Here is a 22,585-nt window from a genome sequence, read left to right on the forward strand (position 1 = left end):
AACCGCAAGTGGCACTGTAGCTCAAGTGGTAGAGCGCTTGCCTTGAGCTGAAGAGCTGAGGGACAGCGCCCAAGCCCAGAGTTCAAGCCCCACGACCGACAAAAAAAAAAAAAAGAAGCGTGATTTCATCATGGTATAAACTTTCCTTTTATTCTATATCAAGAAGTTATTAAAATAATAAATCATGTAATTATTAATATTAATTCAAATTCAAAAGTATTCTTACTCCTCCTTAATAATAAACCAAAGCTAAAGTTATAATTTGACTTGAAAAATTTAGATTGTTCACAAAATAATATTCTATTAGTAATTATTCTATTATCTTCTATCACTTCTTTATATAAGAAAAGTCCAAGAGAAAAGTAAGAGAAATAAAATATAACTAATGCTCTTCTGGAAAAAGAATTAGAAGTAACAGACTATATATTATTTCTGATATAGAAGACTGGTAATGATGTTATAGCCTATGTTTTAATACATTCAGAAAATTATATTATAAAAGTTAATATATTAAATCAACTGAATAAAATTTAAGCTGAGCTTACTGGTGATATTTGACAATCTTCTGTTCCCAACCTATACTTAGGTACTTTTTTTCCCCTCAAAATGCATTTCAAGGATGAGTGGAATTAAAAAGAACAAGAGGTACAAAATAGAAAGCATAGTAAGGTAGTGGTTTATAGAAAATGCTATCAATGGTACACTTTTTTAGGGAGATAATCAAATATTCTGGAAACCTTTATTGTTTATTGCAAGGTTCATATCACAAAACTAAGTCTGTCATCTAAAATTATTATCTGTGGGGCACCAATTATAGTCCTTCATTGGAAGAAAAAAGTAGCTATAATACTTATACATCAACTATAGCTAAATAAATTAAATCAAGTCACATACCTCCTGGAAATTCCATTAGCCAGACATTTATGGCTACAGGATTTGGAGGACAGGGGTGATGAAGTTGGAGACAAGTTGAGTGGAGCAATCAAACTGTTGATGATTTCGGTCAACTGTGCACTCTGCAAGGAAACACTCAACCTTTCAGTACTGTGAAATGCAAATTGTGAGTTCACTGTCTGGCCTACAGTGTTTTCTTGTGAAACATGCAAGTATTTACATTTTAGTAATTATTTTTCATCTACAAAAAATTATCTACAACACACTGATTTTTCCATTCATATAAGCCAGTCTTCAGTTTAAATTATCCATTTTTGCCATATCCTTTTTTTGAATTACAATTATTTTTATCAATCCCATTCACTAAACAGTGGATAATAGTGAAAAACCATAGCTATAATTTATTAAGAACATAGCATGAGCCAGACACTTATACTAAATACTCTAAAGCATTCTAATCTTTGCAACTAAGCTGCAAAACAGGTAATATTAGAGCTATCTAGTGATATTACTATCAACACCAATTACAGATGAGTAAATCATAGCAAAAAAAAAAAGATAAATAGCATAGGCATGGGCTATAAAGCTGGTAAAAAAAAAAATGGAGCTAAGCAATTTTCAAATGCAGGTCCAAATCTAATACCACACTTACTTCTCAATTTTTCTAATTCAAAAATATGAAATTATGATTTCTGGCATCCAAAATATTCCTTAGCTCCTCACCTCCAAACTTCAATATATGTAATAAATATAAAATTCTTCTAAACATCATAACTTTTTACAATTATAATAAACAAAGGCCAAAACAAAACAAAAAACAATTTCTGCCAGGCAGTGGTGGCTCATGCCTGTAATCCTAGCTACTCAGGAGGCTAAGATCTGAGAATCATGATTCAAAGCCAGCTGGGGCAGGAAAGTCCATGACACTCTTATCTCCAATTAACCACCAGAAAACCAGAAGTGGTGCTGTGGCTCAAAGTAGTATAGTACTAGCTAGCCTTCAGCAAAAGGGCTCAGGGACAGTGCTTTCACTGCTTTTTTCTTTTGGACAGGATGTTACTATGTAGCCTAGACTGGCCTCAAACACAGAATCTTGTAGGTTTCAAGAATTACAAACATGTACCACCATGTTCACTTTAGAAAAATAGTAAGGTGGGGCTGGGAAGGTGGCTCAGTGGTAGAGAGCTTGCCTTGCATGCATGAGGCCCTGGGTTCGATTCCTCAGCACCACATAAGCAAACAGAAAAAAGCTGGAAGTGGCACTGTGGCTCAAGTGGTAGGGCTCTAGCCTTGAGCTGAAGAGCTGAGGAACAGCGCCCAGGCCAGGAGTTCAGGCCCTACAACCGGACCCCCTCCTCAAAAATCATAAGGTATGAATATTAAAAAATATAAAGAATGTCAATATAATTAGCAAGGTAAACTATTTCTAACTGCTTGGCATATATTTTTATAACCAGATAGTTTCCTTATTATGTGTGAGAATATAATATAGCTTCCCCATATAAAATTAGATATTTGGATCACTTTGAACCACAGTCCTCCAGATCTCAACCTAAGTGGCTAGGATTAACAGTGTGAGCCACCAGCACCTGGCTGCACACATTTTTTTAACATTAAACCATGCACATCAATTTTCCAAACTAGTTTTTCTCCCTTAACATAGTATGATTGTCTTTAAAAATTATGTATAGACATGTTTCACGATTTTCATGGACTATAAACTATTTTACCACAAAGTAATTGTTTTCAACCCTTCATTTGAACAAACCTCATAATGCTGCAAGAAAATGAGTAAAGAATATGATAGAGTTAAATCAAATATTTAACTCTTCCAAAATATTTTTCGTAATAAAAAATCTTAAAATGGTTTATAAATGTATCAAAAGATGTGTCCCTAATAATCTCATTTTAAAACAGTTCCTGAAGGGTTGAGAGCCTGCCTAGCAATACAAAGCCCTGAGTTCCAATCCTGGGGTTGTGAAAGTGGCTCAGTGGTACAGTGCTTGCCTTGCGTGCAGGAGGCCCTGGGTTTGATTCCTAAGAACCACATAAGCAGAGAAAGCCAGAAATGGTGCTGTGGCTCAAATGGTAGAGCACTCATCTTGAACTGAAGAGCTCAGGGGCAGCGCCCAGGCCCAGAGTTCAGGCCTCACGACTGACACACAAAAAAAGAGATTCTATCTGAAACATAACCAGAGCAAAAAGGACTAAGACTGGGGTTTAAGAGTAGGTTGTCTACCTAGCAAGTACAAGGCCCCATGACTGACCAAAAAAATAAAAAAAAGGAGATAAGAGTCTCACGGACTTCCTGCCTTGGCTGGCTTTGAACCTTGATCCTCAGATCTCAGCCTCCTGAGTAGCTAAGATTATAGGCATGAGCCACCAATGCCTGGCTCTTGTCATCATTTATCTCCAAACATATCATCTAAATCTTTCAAGCCCTTGGAGTTCACTGATCAGGTATGTGTGAGTAACTGGCCAAGGTGAGCATTAAAAAACACCATTGTTATTTTACAATCAGTCAAACTAATTTGAATTAACAAAGACACCAAGCAAAGTAAATTAACAGATGCATAATTTGAACTCTAATAACCAAAACCATCAATTTCAAGAGAATACACTTAACAACTATTATTATAAGATCTCTAGCATAAATTTCCCAGTAGGGAAATATTTTATTTATTTTAAGGAATTTATTTTAAATCATTTATAGAATTAAAAATAGGGCTCCTAGCCAGACACTGGTGGCTCACACCTATAATCCTAGCCAGTCAGGAAGCTGCGATCTGAGGTCTACAGCTCAAAGCCAGCTCAGGCAGGAAGGTCTGGGAAATTCTTATCTCCAATTAACCATCAGAAAACCGGAAATGGAGCTGTGGCTCAAAGTGGTACAACATTAGCAAAAGAGCTCAGGAGCAGCACCCAGATCCTGAGTTCAAATCCATGACTGACAAAATAAAACAAATAAATAAATAATACATTTTTACTTTAAAAATAAATTAGCTAACAATATAAATATCAATATTACAAATCTATGCTAAAAATAACCTCAGTGTACAACTCAGCAGCACCTTTATATTTTAATGGCCACCTCTAATAAAAATAATCAAGTTGAAATATTATCAATGAACAGTTGTATAGCAATAGATTATCTTAATAAAAATAGGTATATCAAGCTCACTACCTCTACCATATAACTGACTTCTAGATTTCCTTAACAAGTATTTTAAAACAATTTGATTTAAAAGTAGATCTATAAAATATTATGACATTATACCATTACTGTTCCTCTCACAAGTCATAGTTCCCTACCCTATCAAAGTCTCTAACCTTAGTGGAGCACCTGCCTGCCAAGCTCAAGACCAGGAATTTAAGCTCTACTATCTCCCTTGCTCACTCTCTCTCTTCCTCTCCTCTCTTTGTCTCTCTGTCTCTGTCTTTATCTCTCTCTCACACACACAGAGGGGGAAGGGAGAGAGAAAGGAAAGAAGGAAAGAAAGAAAAAGAAAGAAAGAAAGAGAGAAAGAGAAAGAGAGGAAGGAAGGAAGGAAAGAAGGAAAGAAGGACAAAGAAAGGAAGAAAGATTCCAATACCTCTAACCTTCCCATCAACAATGTGACCTAAAATGCATGGGAATGAGTTCTATACAGGCCATCCTCAGAGGGACCTATGATTGCTTAACACTCCACTGTCACCATTTGCAGACTCTTAATTTTTCAACAAAGGACTTTGTAATTTCATTTTGTACTAGGCTTTACTAATTAGCCAGTTCTGATAATTTCTTAAAGTCTAACAAAACAAATTAGTAGTATCAAGGAAAGAGAACCAACTTCACAAAATTTTTGTTCTGTCTTTCCTTATTCCCCATTTTTCTTTCTTCCTTTTTCCTTTCCTTCCTTTCTTTTAAGTAATTAATCAGTTAATTAATTTGATGCCAGTGCTGGGGCTTGAACTCAGGCCTGAGCTCTGTGTCCTGTTGCCCAAGGCTAGTATTCTCTCACTTGATTCATAGCTCCACTTCCCACTTTTTAGTAGTTTATTGGAGATGAGTCTAATGGACTTTCCTGACTGGACTGGCTTCAAACTTTGATCCTTAGATCTCAGCCACCTGAGTAGCTAGGATTATAGGCATAGCAACTTGCACTCAGCTAATCTTTAATTTTTGAAACAAGGTCTCTTCCTAAATCTCTGGCTGCTTTGGAATTTGCTGTGTAGCTCAGCCTCAGTCTCTCAAATGCTGGGATAATAGGTGTGTACCACCACACTTGGCTCTAAATATGTTCTCTGAAAAATGATGATCTCTCTAGAATTAACTTAACCAGTTTACTGTTCAGAAAGCAGTGACCAACAAGTGCAAAAAGAACGCTTGACTGGGACAGGAAGAGCTGAACAGAGGGAAAAAGAGGGAAGCATGTGAGACTAACCAGTACCAACTTAAACCATGGCTGATATGGCAGAGGACATTTCAATTAACAACAGGTAACTACCAAATAACTTTCTGCATTCCAGAATGTTCGGCAGAGTGTTTTGCTTACATCTTCCAGCAAAGGAAAACTAAGCAATCGTAGGCATAAGATGGAGTGGGAGAATGTCTCCTGTATTTTGCTTGACCAGGAACCAAGTACTAACTTAGTTTACAGTTTATGTTAGAAATAATCAGGAGAATTAAAAATAAGCATGTGTGAAAGTATATAATTTCCCAGGGGAACCACGTAATTATGTAATATGGTCAACACAGGTTATACCTCATCTATTTATAATGGATTTATATTGGGTAGACACGAAAAAATAAACTTCTCAAATCACTGAGAACAGAATTTAGATACTAGGGAAAACTTTGTAATCAAAGTAGTTTTTTGAGAGCTACTGTAATTTATGTTGTATTTTTAAATAAATTTACATTTCAATCTCAATAAATTAGTCAAACTATTTTTATTAACTACTGTAAATATATAACATTGTTCTTCCTCCATTGAAAAAAGCATACTGATTAGAAATTTTGTTAGAAAAAAAGATTTTCCAACTCTGTTGTAAATTAATACTCACCTTATGGCTCTGTACTAATACTTTATATATTAACTTAAGTAACTTAAATTACATCAACATAATAGAGACAAGTTGTATAACTAATATTTAAACTGTATGCAGTGTCAAATAGCCAACTTTAATTATCCACATCCCAGGAGTGGTAATTATTGAATAGTCTTTCATTGCTGGGACATGACGGGCTGGTCTGTTGCCATGAGCCTGGGATGAACTAGAGTAGTAGCAGGAGGGCATGGCAGAGCAAACTGCTCACTCCAAGGTAGCCAGAAACCAGACAGACAGAGGATTCAACACATGAACATCTGCATGGAATACTTCATATCCAAGCCATAGCCGGCAGTTCATGAAACCCATGAAAAGTGGGCTCATGTTGTACAGCACTTTTCCTACCAAGTGCAGGCCCTGTCCAAAAAACTGAGGAGAAATTATTTCATGCTATAGACACTACACTCCAACATTACCTGTTTCTCTATGTTTCGAAGAAGTAGTGTAGGGCTGCTTGGTGACATCTCAAAATCTTGTTCTGGTAAAGGATCTTGACTCCCTTGGTGGGCCTGGGAGTTCCCTGTAGTATGTAACAAAGCTGCTTGGTCTGTGAATTGTATTTGTTTTTTCAAAATGTCTTTTGGAAGTTGACATTCTTCTAGGATCACTATCCCCTAGACAAACAGCAATGCAAGAGTTGAAATGAAAACAAACTGATAGCTAAATTACCTTCAATACTACAGTGCACACCAATGTATGGATCTTGCTAGCATCCCTTGGGAATCCTGAAACATTCCAGTGAAAATTGTGTTTATTTTCTGTCTAACAACTAGCTCATTTAAAATATGGTTAATATAATACATGTGGCTTATGGGTTAGAATTGTAAAATACTATCATAACTGTTACATATGCAGAGTTTTTCTTTATTAATTTTAACTATTAATATGAAAAGCATGAAATATTTAGAATAAAATTAAATGTTTACTATACTCAGAATACAGACATTTCAAATTGGACTCAGAGTATTTCTTGATATACCCTGATATTTTGGGAATTGTATTTCTATTTGGCTTTACATTTGAGCACTGTGGGTTTTATTGGTTAAAATATGGAACTTACCGAATATCCAAACAACAGTTCCCTCTATTCTAGCTCCTTTTGGAAAACACTAATGATCTCTGCTCATGTGGCTGCAGCTAGCAAGGGGGCAATGGAGACAAGAATGAAAGTGGGAAAGCAGTGCACGTGCATGATATGAATGTTTCAGCCACTTCTTATGGTAAAAGGGTCTCTTTTTCTATCCATTCTCCCACCCTTTCCTGCAAAGGACATGCACAGTGTGCACATACACAAATCCAAAAAGCTGTAACTCTGACATCCTAGTTTAAAAGGCACTACACTCCTAACATGGTACGACTTTACTCTTGTAATAAAAAATAGTTTAAAACATCAATATACATTATTTCATTGTATATATTATGAATATATTATGATTACTTAATTTCATTATTTCAAGAACAATAGTTAAGTAAATACTGTGGGCTGGCCTATACAATGTACATATTCTATTTTTTTTTTTTTGTCAGTCATGGGGCCTAAACTCTAGGCCTGGATGCTGTCCCTCAGCTCTTCAGCTCAAGGCTAGCATACTACCACTAGAGCCACAGCAACATTTCTGGCTTTTTCTGCTTATATGGTGCTGAGGAATCAAACCCAGGGCTTCGTGCATGTGAGGCAAGCACTAGACCACTGAGCCACCTTCCCAGCCCTGTAAATGTTCTATTTATAGGATGGAAGCTGCCTATGAAATGTAAGAAGTGTAGTTCATATTATAGAATTTGTTTTACATTATATAATTTACATCATGTACCTTTAGAATGGACATATTCAGGTATATTATTAAAAACACATTTTATTATTTTGTATTAATTTAAATACCATTGATATTTGGTAAATACAGTAATGTATTATTTTTTAAACCTACATTTAGAATAGTGCTGGTTTTCTGAAATTACCAAAGAAAAACAGATCTAGTTATTGATCTCAATGACTAGTTTCTTAGACTACAAAAGATAACCATAAAGAAATATGAAGAAGCCAATGAAGGTGGCAAATCCAGCTCATTGAACTCAGCAGGAGGATCATAAGTTTGAAACCAGCTTGAGCTATATAGACAGTTACCAAAAATTACTTTAAAAGCAGGGTGAGGGGAGTTCATTTCTAATCCCAGCATTTGAGAGGCTGAGACAGAAAGATTACAAGTTTGAGGCCAGCCTGGGATACATTGTGAGACTTAAGAAGGAGAAGAGGAGGGGTGGGAAGGTGGCTCCGTGGTAGAGTGCTTGCCTTGCATGCATGAGGGCCTGGGTTTGATTCCTCAGCACCACATAAGCAGAAAAAGCTGGAAGTGGCGCTGTGGCTCAAGTGGTAGAGCACTATCCTTGAGCTGAAGAGCTGAGGGACAGCACGAAGACCAAGTTCAGGACCCACAACCGACAAAAAAAGAAGAAGAAGGAGGAGGAGGAGGAGGAGAAAGAGGAGGAGGAGGAGGAGGAATGGAAAGGAGGGAGAAAAGGAGGAAGGGATGAAGGAGAAAATAGAAGAGGAAGAAGAAGAAGGAGGAGGAGGAGGAGGAGGAGAAGGAATGGAAAGGAGGGAGAAAAGGAGGAAGGGATGAAGGAGGAGAAAGTAGAAGAGGAAGATGAGGACAAGGAGGAGGTTTCTGTAGAAAAATTATTTCTGAACTTTCAAAATCTATTTCCAAATCTTTAGAATTGCTACTTTTTGGAAAGAGGAGGGCTGGCTGTATTTAGCTCAACAAAATGTTCTATTTCCTGGAGGCCTGGCTAAAGTGGTAATGCCTGCCTAGCAAGTTGAAATACCTTAGATCAATTGCCAGTAACATGCACACTTACACACAGGAAGACATGATTATGGATTTCGGGATAACAAAAGAAATCTAAGAGGGACTAGATAGCCAGTATGATGGAAAAAACCATTATGAGTTGTTGGTTTGTGGTTTGTTTGTTTGTTTTCTGAACTGAGGAGCTGTTGTCATAAGTAGAAAGCTCTAGCTGGAAAAAAGAAGAAATGTAGAAATCTGTAATGTGACAAAGCTGTTACAAACAGATTCTCAGAGCTACCCTCCTAAGTTCTCAAAATGCTTAAGAAACATAAGGAACCAAGAAAAATATCTTTCTTGGGATTTTTACTGAAAAGCTTAGATTTCTTTCCATAAAATAATTTATTTTATGCCAAGCGCCAGTGGCTCACACCTATAATACTGGCTATTCAGGAGGCTGAGATTTGAGGATCGTGGTTTGAATACAGCCTGGGCAGGAAAGTCCATGAGACTCTTATCTCAAATAAACTACGCAGAAAAATCTGGAAGTAGGGCTGCACTCAAGTAGTAGAGCACTAGCCTTGAGCAAAAGCAGCTCAGAGATAGCACCCAGGCCCAGCGTTCAAGCCCCTGGACTGGAAAAAACGATGATAATTTATTTTATAGTCAACAGACATATAAAGTGATCAACATCTTTGGCCATAAAGGAAAAACAAATCCAAACAACATTGAGATTCTGCCTCACCCAATTAGAATGAAAATGATCATGAAAACAACATATGCTTGCATGGAAGTGGATGACAGAAACCTTAGTGCACTGTTGGTATACTATTTGTTCCATCACTCTGGGAAGGTTCCAGCAATTCAACTCTTGGACATTTATTCAAAAGATCACAAAGTAGGACACAGTAAGGCCACCTGTACAACTATGTTCACTGCAGCACCATTCACCATAGTCAAGGTATAGAATCAGCCCAGATGCCCCACAATGGATGAAAGGGTCAAGAAAATGTGATATATTTACACAACAGAATTTTACTGATGCATTAAAAACTGATACTGCATCATTTGCAAAAAAATAATAAATGGAAGTACCTAGAAAAAAAAATGTTAAGTGAAGCAAGTTATTCCCAGAGACACAAAGGATACACCTTTTCTCTCACATGTAGAATCTAGAATTAACTTATAAATATATAATAAACACTTCATGTGGTATACAAAAGTACATAAGTATATTAGCCAAATTATTGTAGATTCAAGGGAGAACTCAAAATTCCTTAGAAAGGCTAACTCACAGTACAACAAAACAAATACTCAAGAAGTGCGGAATCAAGGGGAAGAGAGTAAATAAATTAAGAGGAGGGGGAAGGAGAATGCAGTCATAAAATTCAACACGTATCCTACACAATTAAGAATATTGAGGGAAGGGGTGGGGTTGAGAATGATGCAATATGTGACATTGATCAAGATGCATTGTTTTCATGAACTGCTTTTATGAGTGCCAACTGCTTTGTACAAAATTAATACTATACCTAATACTAAAAAGAGTCTCATGGACTTTCCTGCCAAGGCTGGCTTCAAACTGCAATCCTCAGATCTCAGCCTCCTGAGTAGGTAAGATGTATAGGCATGAGCCATTGGTGCACACTTTTCCACATGTTCTTGACTCCATTTTATTTGTTTTACTATTTCTTGTTTCACCTTTTATTCTAATTATTCTTTTAAGGATGATGTCCCTTTTTAAAGGCCAAATTTATTGAGACAGAACTTACTGGCAGTAAAATAAATCCTGTCAAAGCTAACATTAAAATTTTCATTTTAATAGATATTATAAAAACGTATAATCAAACATGTAAAAGAAAAGCTTAAACAACAAGCATACAGTATTGCTTAGAATACACAGAATATAAAGGTATGCTGTCTCAAGTCAAAGGATTATGAATTAGACCATCTAGATACATATATAAAACTTAGTTACCAACTTAAATGGACCTCACTTTGTTGCAAATTTCCAAATTGCTTTGTACTTAACTTTTATAGAACTCTATTTGATATAAAAATTATGTAACATATAGGCTGGGAAGAGTGCTTGCCTTGCATGCCTGAGGCCCTGGGTTCAATTCCTCGGCACCACATAAGAAAAAAGAAAAAAGCCGGAAGTAGCGCTGTGGCTCAAGTGGTAGAGCGCTAGCCTTGAGCTGAAGAGCTGAGGGACAGCGCCCAGGCCCAGAATTCAGGCCCCCCCCAAAAAATTATGTAACATAATAACTATTAAAAATGATCAAAGAAGAGAGATAATCTAGAGATCTTAAAAGAATTAGGACATCACTATAACTGAAGGCTCTTGTAAAGACAGTGTAAATAATGAAAAAAAATAACTACAGTAATTTAATGAAACAAAGGTCCACTGGGAAACTACTTGAAGATAATTCCTCAAATGTAACAGGCATATAGCATAAACATGTATTTCTACCCTTTTGTCCACTTTACCAAACACCACTTTCCTAGCTTCCTCTTCCAGGCCTGTACAAATCACATTTTGTTTCTTTGAATACCATAGTACTTCATCATTCCTGAAACTGATTGCTAATGTCACCAAAAATTAAAGACTGCCTTTTCTACCATGAATCCATTAAGAAAATTACTATTATCCTCCAAAATCATACTGAGAAATCAACTCTTTCTCTGATTGTCTGACCCCTAAATATTCTATGTTCCCTCTGTATGTTACTAAAGTATGTATTATTGGACAAAATATATCCTATCACAATTGTTTACATGTTCTCTTTCCCTTATCAGAATAGAAACTCATGCTGAGTCCTGATGACTCATATCTGTAATTCTAGATACTCAGGGGCTGACATCCAAAGGATCATGGTTTGACATCAATCCAGGCAGAAAAGTCCAAGACACTGTCTTTAATATAACCAGCCAAAAGCTACTCTGAAGGCATGGATCCAGCCAAGCAAGTAAGCCTAGGAAGCACAAGGCCCTAAGTTAAAAACCTTTAGTACTAGGGGAAAAAAAGAGAATATGAACTCATGGCAGAGCCTATCTTTGCTAATGTTCTGATCCTAACTAATAGCATAGTTCAAGGACTCATCTTTTTTTAAAAATTTATATTTCTTTTATTTTGCTTGCTTTTGTGCCTGTCCTGGGGCTTGAACTCAGGGCCTGGGTAATCCCTGAGCCTCTGTACTCAAGGCCAGTGCTCTATCAAGGGAGCCACAGTTCCACTTCAGCTTTTTGTTAGGTAACTGGAGATAAGAGTCTCATGGACTTCTTGCCAGGGCTGGCTTCAAATCATAATCCTCAGGTCTCAGCCTCTTGAGTAGCAAGGATTATAAGCACAAACCAACAATGCCAGCTCATAATTTTTTCAATTTTTTATCTTCACATGATTTCACAAGGAGTTACATGTTAACATGTCCATTTATGTGTATAATGTATCTTGGTTGGAAACAGCCCTTCTACCATTCGCTCCTTCTCACTTTCCTCTTACTTCCTCCTCCAATCACATCTGGTTTCCCACCTCCTTTTTCACATACGTACATTATTATGACTGCATTCATATGTTGTTCCTTTTTTCATTTATTCTTCCCTTCTTACTACCTGAGCTTTCTGATATTCATTTTGTAAAGCTGTTAATTGCTCAAAGAGCTTATACCATGGAGCTTCATTCCTGCATACACTATACTTTTGTCATCTTAATTGTGTATATATGTGTATATTTACACACACATACTGAATCTAAGATCTACTATAAGAAGAAGCATGTACCCTTTATATTTCAGGGCCTGACTTACGTCATTCAGTATTTTTTTTCCAGATTCATCCATTTCCTTATAAATTACATAACTTCCTTCTTTCTGATATCTATGTATATATACCATTTAAAATTATTATTCATTCATTCATCTATTATAGCAATCTGGGCTGTTTCTATTACTGATTTTCATAGTGGGTGCATTAATTTACCTTTCCACAATTTACATTCCCAAAGTGTTTTAGGGAGCCTTCTGCCCTCCAACATTTGCATTTATTCATATTCCTGACAATGATCATTTTGACTAGCGTTAGAGGGTATATCTCAATGTTTCTTTGCTTGTATTTCCTTTATAGCAGGGAAGTTTACCATTTCTTCATAACTTTACTGGCAATTTGAACTTCTTCTGAGAAGTATTTAATTAATTCCCTTGTTCATTTGTTGCTTAGATTACTGATACTTTGGGATTTTAATTCTTTAAGCTCCTTACATATTTTGGTTATTAGTCCTTTAGCATATGAATCAGTAGCAAAGATCTCCCATTCTGTAGGCTGTCCTTACTTAGTGACAATGTCCTTAGCTATACAAAAGTGTTTAAACTTAGTACAGTCCTATTTGTCAAATCTCTCTCCTATTTGCTAAGCTCCAGGAAATCTATTTAAAAAATAATAGTATTTAGCTGAATGTTTACATACTGAGAAACTGTAGCATACAAACAAAAGGTTTCCACAAAGCAAAGTTACAAAGAGATATATAGTAATATTTAAATTGAGTACTATTTTGTGGGACTGCATGAAAGTTATTTGTATTTCTCCCTCTATGGAAAATATATTTCAAGTTTCAAGCAGTCTATAATTTGCTATACTTCAAATTTCAAGCAACCTGTAATTTTAGGGAAACAATGTATTTTTAAAGTAGAGAACTGCCATGTTATAATTTCCCCAGATGGTATTAAAACAGTACTTATTTTTGCAGCCATTTGCTTAACCTTTCTACCTCCAATAAACTGAAATCCTTCAAAATTTAAGAACTCTATAGGTTTATGCTCACTACTGTATATCCTAAGCATATACTAGACATCTAACTATGTATGAAGACAAGGAGTAAAAGGTGGGGAGAAATAAAAGAAAAACAACAAATTTTAATTTAAAAATTTCAAGGTGGGGCTGGGAAGGTGGCTCAGTGGTAGAGCGCTTGCCTTGCATGCATGAGGTCCTGGGTTCGATTCTTCAGCACCACATAAGCAAAAAGAAAAAAGCTGGAAGTGCCACTGTGGCTCAAGTGGTAGAGTGCTAGCCTTGAGCTGAAGAGCTGAGGGACAGCGCCCAGGCACAGAGTTCAGGCCCCATGACCAGACCCCCCCAAAAAAAAATTTCAATGTAACAACAAACTTAACTGTCATTCTATTTAAATAATTTCAAATCTTATATTTTCCTAGAGATGTCCTTTCTCTAATGTCTCATTTTTCTAATCTCCTTCAAGATATCTCAACATAAATGTCCAACAGGACTTGACAATCAATATATGAGAAAGCTCAGTTTAACAAATGTTTTATAACTGAGGTACTTTGTCTATTCTTGGATGTGAAGATCAATAATAAAGAGAAGAAAATGGCTAAAATAATGATGATTACTTGAGTTAATGCAAATATTAATAATAGAATTATCCACCAATGTTTTCCTTTGCCTTTGGAGGGAGTGGGACAGGGGGAAGAAAAATCTTGTTAATTGTCGGGCACTGGTGGCTCACGTCTGTAATCCTAGCTACTCAGGAGGCTGAGATCTGAGGATCGCGGTTCAAAGCCACCCTGGGCAGGAGAGACCGTGAGACTCCTATCTCCAATAAACCACCAGAAAACCGGAAGTGGCGCTGTAGCTCAAGTGGTAGAGTGCTCGCCTTGAGCTGAAGAGCTGAGGGACAGGGACAGGGCCCAAGCCCAGAGTTCAAGCCCCACGACTGACAAAAAAAAAAAAAAAATCTTGTTAACTGTCCCAGATGTTGTCAAAAAGTGTCAAAAATAACATTGTGTCCATAAAACAAGCCTGACATATGACCACCTTTAAAAGCCAAAACAGGGGCTGGGATATGGCTTAGTGGTAGAGTACTTGCCTAGCATGCATGAAGCCCTGGGTTCAATTCCTCAGTGCCACATGAACAGAAAAAACCAGAGGTGGTGCTGTGGCTCAAAAGCTAGAGTGCTAGCCTTGAGCAAAAAGAAGCTCCAGGACAGTATCCAAGACCTGAGTCCAAGCCCCAGGACTGGTAAAACAACAACAAAAACATAAAAGCTGAAACATAGCTGGGTGCTGGTGGTAATCTTAGCTATTCAGGAGGCTGAGATCTGAGGATTGTGGTTCAAAGCCAGCCTGGCAGGAAAGTCCATGCAACTCTTATCTCCAATGAACCACCAGAAAACTGGAAGTGGCACTGCCCAGGCCCAGAGTTCAAACCCCATGACCTACAAAAAAAAAAAGAATCCACTATCTTCTAAGAGATGTATATTAGGACCATAACTGTTTTATAGACTATGTGACTTTTGTCTCTGTATTCTCTCCTTACATACATTCTTTCTGTAGTCCTCTAGATTTTCTTGATACTGATATTTATGTTTAGAGATACTACTAAATATTACTCTGCTCTCATCTTTATTACATACTAGAACTGCTAGAAAATATTTTCCCGGCATATTCTCTTCTTCACTAATCAGGTACTTAACTGTCACAATTGATATGATTAAAATAGAAATATATGTTCTTTATTGCAATAAAGTTCAAGAAAAGTACTCTAAATAAAAGCAGGCATTCAAGCCCATCTATAGGATTTTTCCTTCATCACAACTGTAATCCCAGATACTGTGGAGACAGAGATCAGGAAGATAATGATTTGATGCCACCTTGGGTAAAATGTTAGTGAGACCTCCATCTCAACAAATAAGCCAAGCATAGCTGTACACACTTATTACTCAGGAGGAATAAGTAAAAAGATCACATCAGAGGCTGTCCATAGAAAAAAATGAGATTCTATCTTTAAAAAAAAGATTAAAGCAAAAATGGACTTAGGGCATGGCTCAAGTGTTAGGGCATCTCCCTGTAAGTAAGACCTTGTGCTGAAATTCTAGAACCACAACAAAAAGAAGAGAAGAAAAGGAAGGAAGGAAGGAAGGAAGGAGGAGGGAGGGAGGAAGGGTAGGTAGTGGGCAGAAGGCAGGCAGAGAGGAAAATTTTTTATCTTGTGGTAGCAAAGAATCTTAAATATGACCCAAATAATAAAATAATTGACAGACTAGATTTCATCAAAATTAAAACCTTTGTTTTTTGAAAGATAAAACCTGCACACCCATATTTATCACAGTATTTTTCACAATAGAAAAGCTGTGGTATCAGCCTAGGTACCCAACAAACAATGAACAGATAGAGGAAAAAACTGCAAGCTATATATACCATGAGGTACTATTCTGCTACAAAGAAGAATGAAATTATGTCATTAACAGGAAAATGGATGGAACTGGAGAGCATCATGTTGACTGAAATAAGCCAAGCTCAAAAAGCCAACTGTATGTTTTGTTCATATGTTGAATCTATACTTTAAAAAATAATGATGACAATAATGATAGGGCATATCTAGTCCAATGTCTAAAGGGGACATCAAAAGTAGTGGGGAAGGGAAAAAAGGATGGTACAGGAATGGTAAAGATGATATGTGCACACACACATGCACAAGAGTGCACATGCACACACACGTGTGCACACACACACAGCATGCACACACACACACACACACACAAAGAAAGCACAATGAAGCACTAAATACCTTACAAAAGAGGGAAAAAAGGGAAAGAGGTGATGAAATATAATATTGGTGGTAAACTGGTTAAAAGCACACTGTATACACTATAGAATTATCATAATAAAATTCCCCTTTTTCTATTTGTATATGCTAATAACAAATAGTAATCGTTTAAAAAAACTCCCACAAAGTAGAATAAAAGATTTTTTTAAGTGTGCTATTAAAAAAGATACAATTGGGTGCTGGGAAGGTGTCCTCACATGCATGAGACCCTGGGTTCAATTCCTTAGCACCACATCATAAATAGAAAAAGCCAGAAGTGGCACTGTGGCTCAAATGACAGAGCACTAGCCTTGAGCTGAAAAGCTAAGGGACAGTGCCTAGGCCCAGAGTTCAAGCCCCACAATCGACAATCAATCAATCAATCAATAAACAATTGAAAAGATTAAAAGTCAAGCCAGGCTGGTAGCTACTCAGGAGGCTGAGATCTGAGGATTGCAGTTCAAAGTCAGTCTGGGCAAGAAAGTCTATGAGACTTCTATCTCCAGTTAACCACCAAAAAATCTGAAAGTAGTGCTGTGGCTCAAAGTGTTAAGGTGCTAGTCTTGACCAAAAGAGCTCAAGGACAGTGCATAGGCCCAAAGTTCAAGTCCCACAACAAGAAAAAAATAAAGTGAAGCCATATGATGAGAAGAAAATATTCAGGATAGATAAGTTTGAAAATGGCATCTCCAACAAATATAACTTGGTAATAAGCAATATAACTACCTAGATATGTTAGATTTACTATACCAACAATTAACAAATCAGATAAATTAAAAAAGAAGAAAATCCCGAGGCCTGAAAAAAATAGCAGAACAAAAAAAATCATCAGAACAATCAGTGTATTTAGTTAACAGTGAAGCTGTGAAATCATCATCAGTCCAATATAACTAACCGGTCCTAGACAACAAAGTGCACACAGGAAAAAGAGACATAGTTTTGGCTCTTCAAATAGATGGGCTATATAATCAGTGAAATTAAGAGCTATCCCCTTTGCAATAAAGATAAAGTTTGTAAATCTCCATCAGATGTCTGTATGAAAACTTGGCAATTCTATCAACTGAAAACCTGAGGCTTCTTCATGAAGAGTGATGACATTTGATTACCCCCAAAATAGGTCCTTGAATGAGGACACCCTTAGGTAACCTAGCTTATTGCAAAATGTTCTAGAAAAATCCGCATAGACCTTATGAGATTCCAACATAAGAACAGAACCATGTAAAAGTAAGCTTATGGCCAGGTATGACTGTGGCTCACACCTATAATCATAGCTACTCAGGTGACTTAAATCTGATGATTTAGGTTATTAGTCAGCCAGGACAAAATATACAGGAAACTCTTGTCTCCAATAAACAAGCAAAGAAATAGAAGTTCAGGTTTGGCTCAAGTAGTAGAATACAGTATTGAGCCAAAAAGAAAAAAAAAGAAAAGAAAAAAAGCCAAGTGAGAGCTCCAGGCCCTGATTTCAAGCCTCAGTGCTGCCACAAATAAATACATATGGATAAATGAAATAAAAGTAGGCTCACAATAAAACAGAAACAAGAAGAGATATCCAAACATGTGAAAGACATGTCATATAAAAAAGTATTACAATCAAGCACCAAGCCTCAGATATCAAACAATAATCTGAAAATACACTTACTGTGATAAAAATAAACTATCTCAAACTTATGAAAAGAAAACAAAATAATCTACCCAAATAAAACATAAATATAAATAAATATTTAGTATCAAATACAAACTATAAATATTAAAATATATAAATATTAAACATAATATAAAATATTGTCAATTAAAATTTCATCAACCCATAAGTTAATGTCTTGATCAAGTATACCTATAGAGAAGAATTGATGAACTAGAAGACAAACGTGAGGAAATCATCAAACATAAAAATACAGAGAAACGAAGCAATGAATGAGGATGTGGAGAACACGTGTGGCTCAGTGGTACAGTGCAAGCCTTGAGCATTTTTTGCCAACATCCTTGAGCTCCAGGTCCTAGTTCAAGCCCCAGTATAGGCCCCAAAAAACAGCAACAACAAAATGAGAGAGACAGAACGGTTCCAATGTTTTAGTATGTGTTCAGAAGAAGATAAAAAGAAAAAATATAATGAAAAGGAAAATGAAGACTTTCAGAAATGTGATAGTAAAAGTCTAGATATTTAAGAAATAAACATAAACCTTGACAATTCATTGGGAACTGCAGTATACCAAATAATAGTAACACTAATCAAACAATAACAATTAGAATGACAGGTCCTGAGAGGCTACTGCTAAACCCCCTGTGGGAGGGAATTGGGGACTTAGCAAAAAAGGCTGGTGGTGAAGAAAAGAGTTCATGAACAGAAAAGAAGACAAAGAAAGCTGGGTACCAGTGGCTCATGCTAGTAATCCTACTACTCAGGAAGCTAAGATCTGAGGCCGGTTTGGTTTAAAGCCATTCTGGCAGAAAAGTTCCTGTGAGACTCCTATCTCCAATAAACTACTCAAAAAAGCCAGAAGTGGCGCTGTGGCTCAAGTGGTTGAACGCTAGCCCTGAGTTAAAAAAAAAAGAAGGACTGAATAACAGGCAGCAGAGTCAAGAATAAATTTTAGTGTTGTGAAACAAGAAATTATGGACTGGTTAAACAGAAAAGGCAGCATCTCAGATGGCCAGAAGTAAAGCAAGGACACGGAGAATAGGCCTGAGGTGCAGGATGAGAATTCAGGTATAATGGATTGAAGGAGAAGGATAGGAGAGAGAGGGAGAGGGAGAGGGAGAGGGAGAGAGAGAGAGGGGGGGGGAGAGAGAGAGAGAGAGAGAGAGAGAGAGAGAGAAACGCACCAAAAGTAAAAGTAAAGGAAGAGAAAATCAGGGTGAAAGAAGAAATAATGGACTGGCCAGAAGTGAAGAAGGAGAACTTAGAGATAAGACAGGAGAAGTTTGTATAAAGGTGGAGCAGCGATGGGCAGAATGAATATACAGAAGAGAAGCATTTCCCCAAAAGAGAAGTGAGGAGCAACACAACAGTAAGAGCTTCAGATGACTCTCACAAGATATACAGTCAACAAACAAAAATCAGTTGCAAAGCTGGGTAAAGGGCTATACTTCTGAAGACTAGAGAAGAAATATTCTCTTAGAGAGGTATTTCCATTCCTACCTTCATATAGACTAACAATAGCTAAAATGGAGAAACAACCCAAGTGCCAATCATTAGATAAAAGGGTAAGCACAATGTATAAATACACAGAATATTGTTTTGCCTTAGAAAAGGAAGGAAAATTGGGTCCGTAATCCTAGCTACTGAGGAGGCAAAGATTGGGAGGATTAGCCCGGCACTGGTGGCTCACTCCTCTAATCCTAGCTACTCAGGAGGCTGGGATCTGAGGATCTCGGTTCCAAGCCAGACCAAGCAGGAAAAGTCCGTGAAACTCTTATCTCTAATAAACCACCAGGAAGCCGGAAGTGGCGCTGTAGTTCAAATGGTAGAGCACTAACCATGAACTGAAGAGCTGAGGGACAGCACCCAGGCCCAGAGTTCAAGCCCTATGGCCCACCAAAAAAAAAAAAAAAAAATTGGGAGGATTTAAGTTTAAGGCCACTCCAAACAAAAAGTTTGTGCGAATCTATCTTAACCAATAACTGGGGCCTGGTGGCATGCTCCTGTCCTCCCAGCGAGGAAGAGAGCCTGCCTGGTAAAAATGTGAGCCTTTACCCGAAACAACTAAAACCAAAAGGTCTACAGGTGTGGTTCAAGGTGTAGAATTTCTACCTAACAGGCATGAAGACCTGCATTTAATTCTACGGTATGCTATAATGTGGATGAAATTTACTTAACAAATTATGCTGAATAAAATAAGGTAGGCACAAAAACATTGTGGTGATTCCACTATAAAAAGTACTAATAGTCAAAATCATATGAATAGGGTGGCCAGGGATTATGAAGAAGGGGAAAGAGATAATTACTATTTAATGGGTTTTAAAAGATGGACATTCGCAGACATGGGTGGCTTGTTCTGATGTACTTAATACCACTAAAATGCACATGGTAAAATGGTTAGGACAATAAATTATATACATCACTGTAAGAAATTTAGAAATAATTTATTTCATATCTATCAACGACATCAAATAAAGAAGTTGTGAACAACTATGTTTATTGCAGCATTATTTACCATAGCTAAGATATGGAACCAACCCAGATGCCCCTCAGTAGATGAATGGATCAAGAAAATGTGGTATATATGGAATTCTATGCCTCCATCAGAAAGAATGACATTGCCCCATTTGTTAAGAAATGGAAAAACTTGGAAAAAATTATATTAAGTGAAGTAAGCCAGGCCCAAAGAAACATAGGTCCCATGGTTTCCCTTATTTGTAATATCTAGTATATGTATGAGTCAAGCGGAAAAGGTCAGATAATGTGATGTCAGGAAAATGAACCGTTAGATGTGTATTTTAATGTTTTTTTCTTTCATGCATGTGTTTCTAATGCATTTATAAGATTATCTCTTTGTTGCTTTGTATGTCCCTCCCCCACAGTATAACCCCTGCTTTCACTATATTTGATGTCAGTATAACTTGTGGAGGAGATGGGGAAAAACCAGTTGTTTAAGGATACAGGTGGACCTGTTGCTACAATGAGAAGTACAAGTTGTCATGTCCAAAAACGAGCTTTACAACGTCGGTGGGGGGGGGGAAGGGGGGGAAGGAGAAGGATTGGGATTGGGGGGGAGGGGGGGAGGCTGGGAAGGGATGTGAAGGGTAAACAAAGGAGGAGGCTGCAATGCTTGGTAAGAAATGTACGCATTATCCTGCCTATGTAATTGTAACTCCTCTGTACAGTATGTTCACAAATAAAATAAAATTAAAAAAAAAAGAAGTTGTGAATTGCTTATGTGTGATAAATAAACAGACTTTGTACAAAGATAGCATTAATCTATAGCAATTCATATATTAAAATCATAACACAAACTAGCTATACTTTCATAAAACTCTATAAAATTTTGTATGAAGAAATGAGAAGAAACTATCAGATCAACAATTTTAACAAAAATAGAACATAAACTATACCTTGGAAGCACGAATCTGCCTGTGAACGTCTGTTAGTTGTTGAATTTTGTATTCTAGCTCTGAAATCTGGGCTTGAAGCCAAGTCCATCGACTGCCAACTCTTGCTCTGTCTACGAGCCACTTCCATTCAGTACTAGAGTTACTGTGAATAAGACAAATACTGTTAGTCAAAGCACAAAAACAATCAAGTTTTCACAGAGGCTGATCAATAACTGCCTTGACTCCTATCATATAAGTCCAATTTCCTTTACTAAATATCTAATTACATAAGGGGAAAATGGTAGGGTAACTTCTACCCCCAAAAAGAGATTCAATTCCTTTACCTTTCTATCCCACAAATACTTGCTTTTATTCAATACTATATACCTAGTACCAGAAGGCTCTAGTATGACAGAAATCATATTACAACAGAAATTGAAGATAATCTGAAGATAATTACTTAATGCCAAAACATTTACAAAAACATTGTCTAAAACATATTTAGTGCTAAACTCCATGTAATATACAGCAACAGTGAACTATAAGTAAATGATGAGCTGATAATGATATATTCATGTAGGTTCCTTGGTTATAACACTTGGCACTGCTGTTGCCCACAAAAGTCTGAACATTTGTGGGGACTGAGAATATGTGAGTTTTGCTTTGAATCTACAGCTGCTCTAAAATCTTAAATTTAAAAATGTATTTGGACATCAAGTATCTCATATAAATCACAGCAATAGAACATATTTAAGAGAGATCATTTGCTGTTAGATAATCAAAAAGCAATTATTCTAGCTTTACTATACACAATGTAATCATTATAACAATTTATAACAGTACTTCTTAAATGATATTTTTTAAAGATTCTGGTTGTATATAATGTGATTGAAGATAGCATATTCATGAGGATTTTTATTGGTATTACTGTTTACTCAGTTTATTGTCATTTTGATTTTTGTCAATTTGATTCTAAAAATAACATTTCACAAATATAGACAGTGAGAAAGAATGTCTAATTAAAATTCAGTGTTTGTAGATAATATTTAATGGCATTAAATATCAATCCTTTAGTTTAGGAAAGGCAAGAGCCATAAAAAGCAGTATTTTGCACAGATGAGAATAAACTAGATTTTTTTGGGGGGGGTCCGGTCGTGGAGCCTGAACTCTGGGCCTGGGTGCTGTCCCT

General features: G+C 36.7%; 1 protein-coding gene across 3 annotated transcripts in view; it reads right to left on the reverse strand.

Moving 5' to 3' along the window:
• The window catches only part of Kansl1l (KAT8 regulatory NSL complex subunit 1-like), a 104,864-nt gene that overhangs the window by 51,749 nt on the left and 30,530 nt on the right, over window positions 1-22,585 (reverse strand). For all 3 annotated transcript variants that reach the window (XM_013009123.1, XM_013009142.1, XM_013009133.1), the window contains 3 exons: window positions 21,418-21,559; window positions 6,402-6,599; window positions 895-1,016 (listed from right to left, as the gene is read on the reverse strand). In XM_013009123.1, the coding sequence (XP_012864577.1) occupies window positions 895-1,016; window positions 6,402-6,599; window positions 21,418-21,559 (462 nt within the window). The remainder of the gene's footprint in view (window positions 1-894; window positions 1,017-6,401; window positions 6,600-21,417; window positions 21,560-22,585) is intronic.

The sequence above is a fragment of the Dipodomys ordii genome, unplaced genomic scaffold (assembly GCF_000151885.1).
Source record: "Dipodomys ordii isolate 6190 unplaced genomic scaffold, Dord_2.0 Scaffold1, whole genome shotgun sequence".
Taxonomy (NCBI): domain Eukaryota; kingdom Metazoa; phylum Chordata; class Mammalia; order Rodentia; family Heteromyidae; genus Dipodomys; species Dipodomys ordii.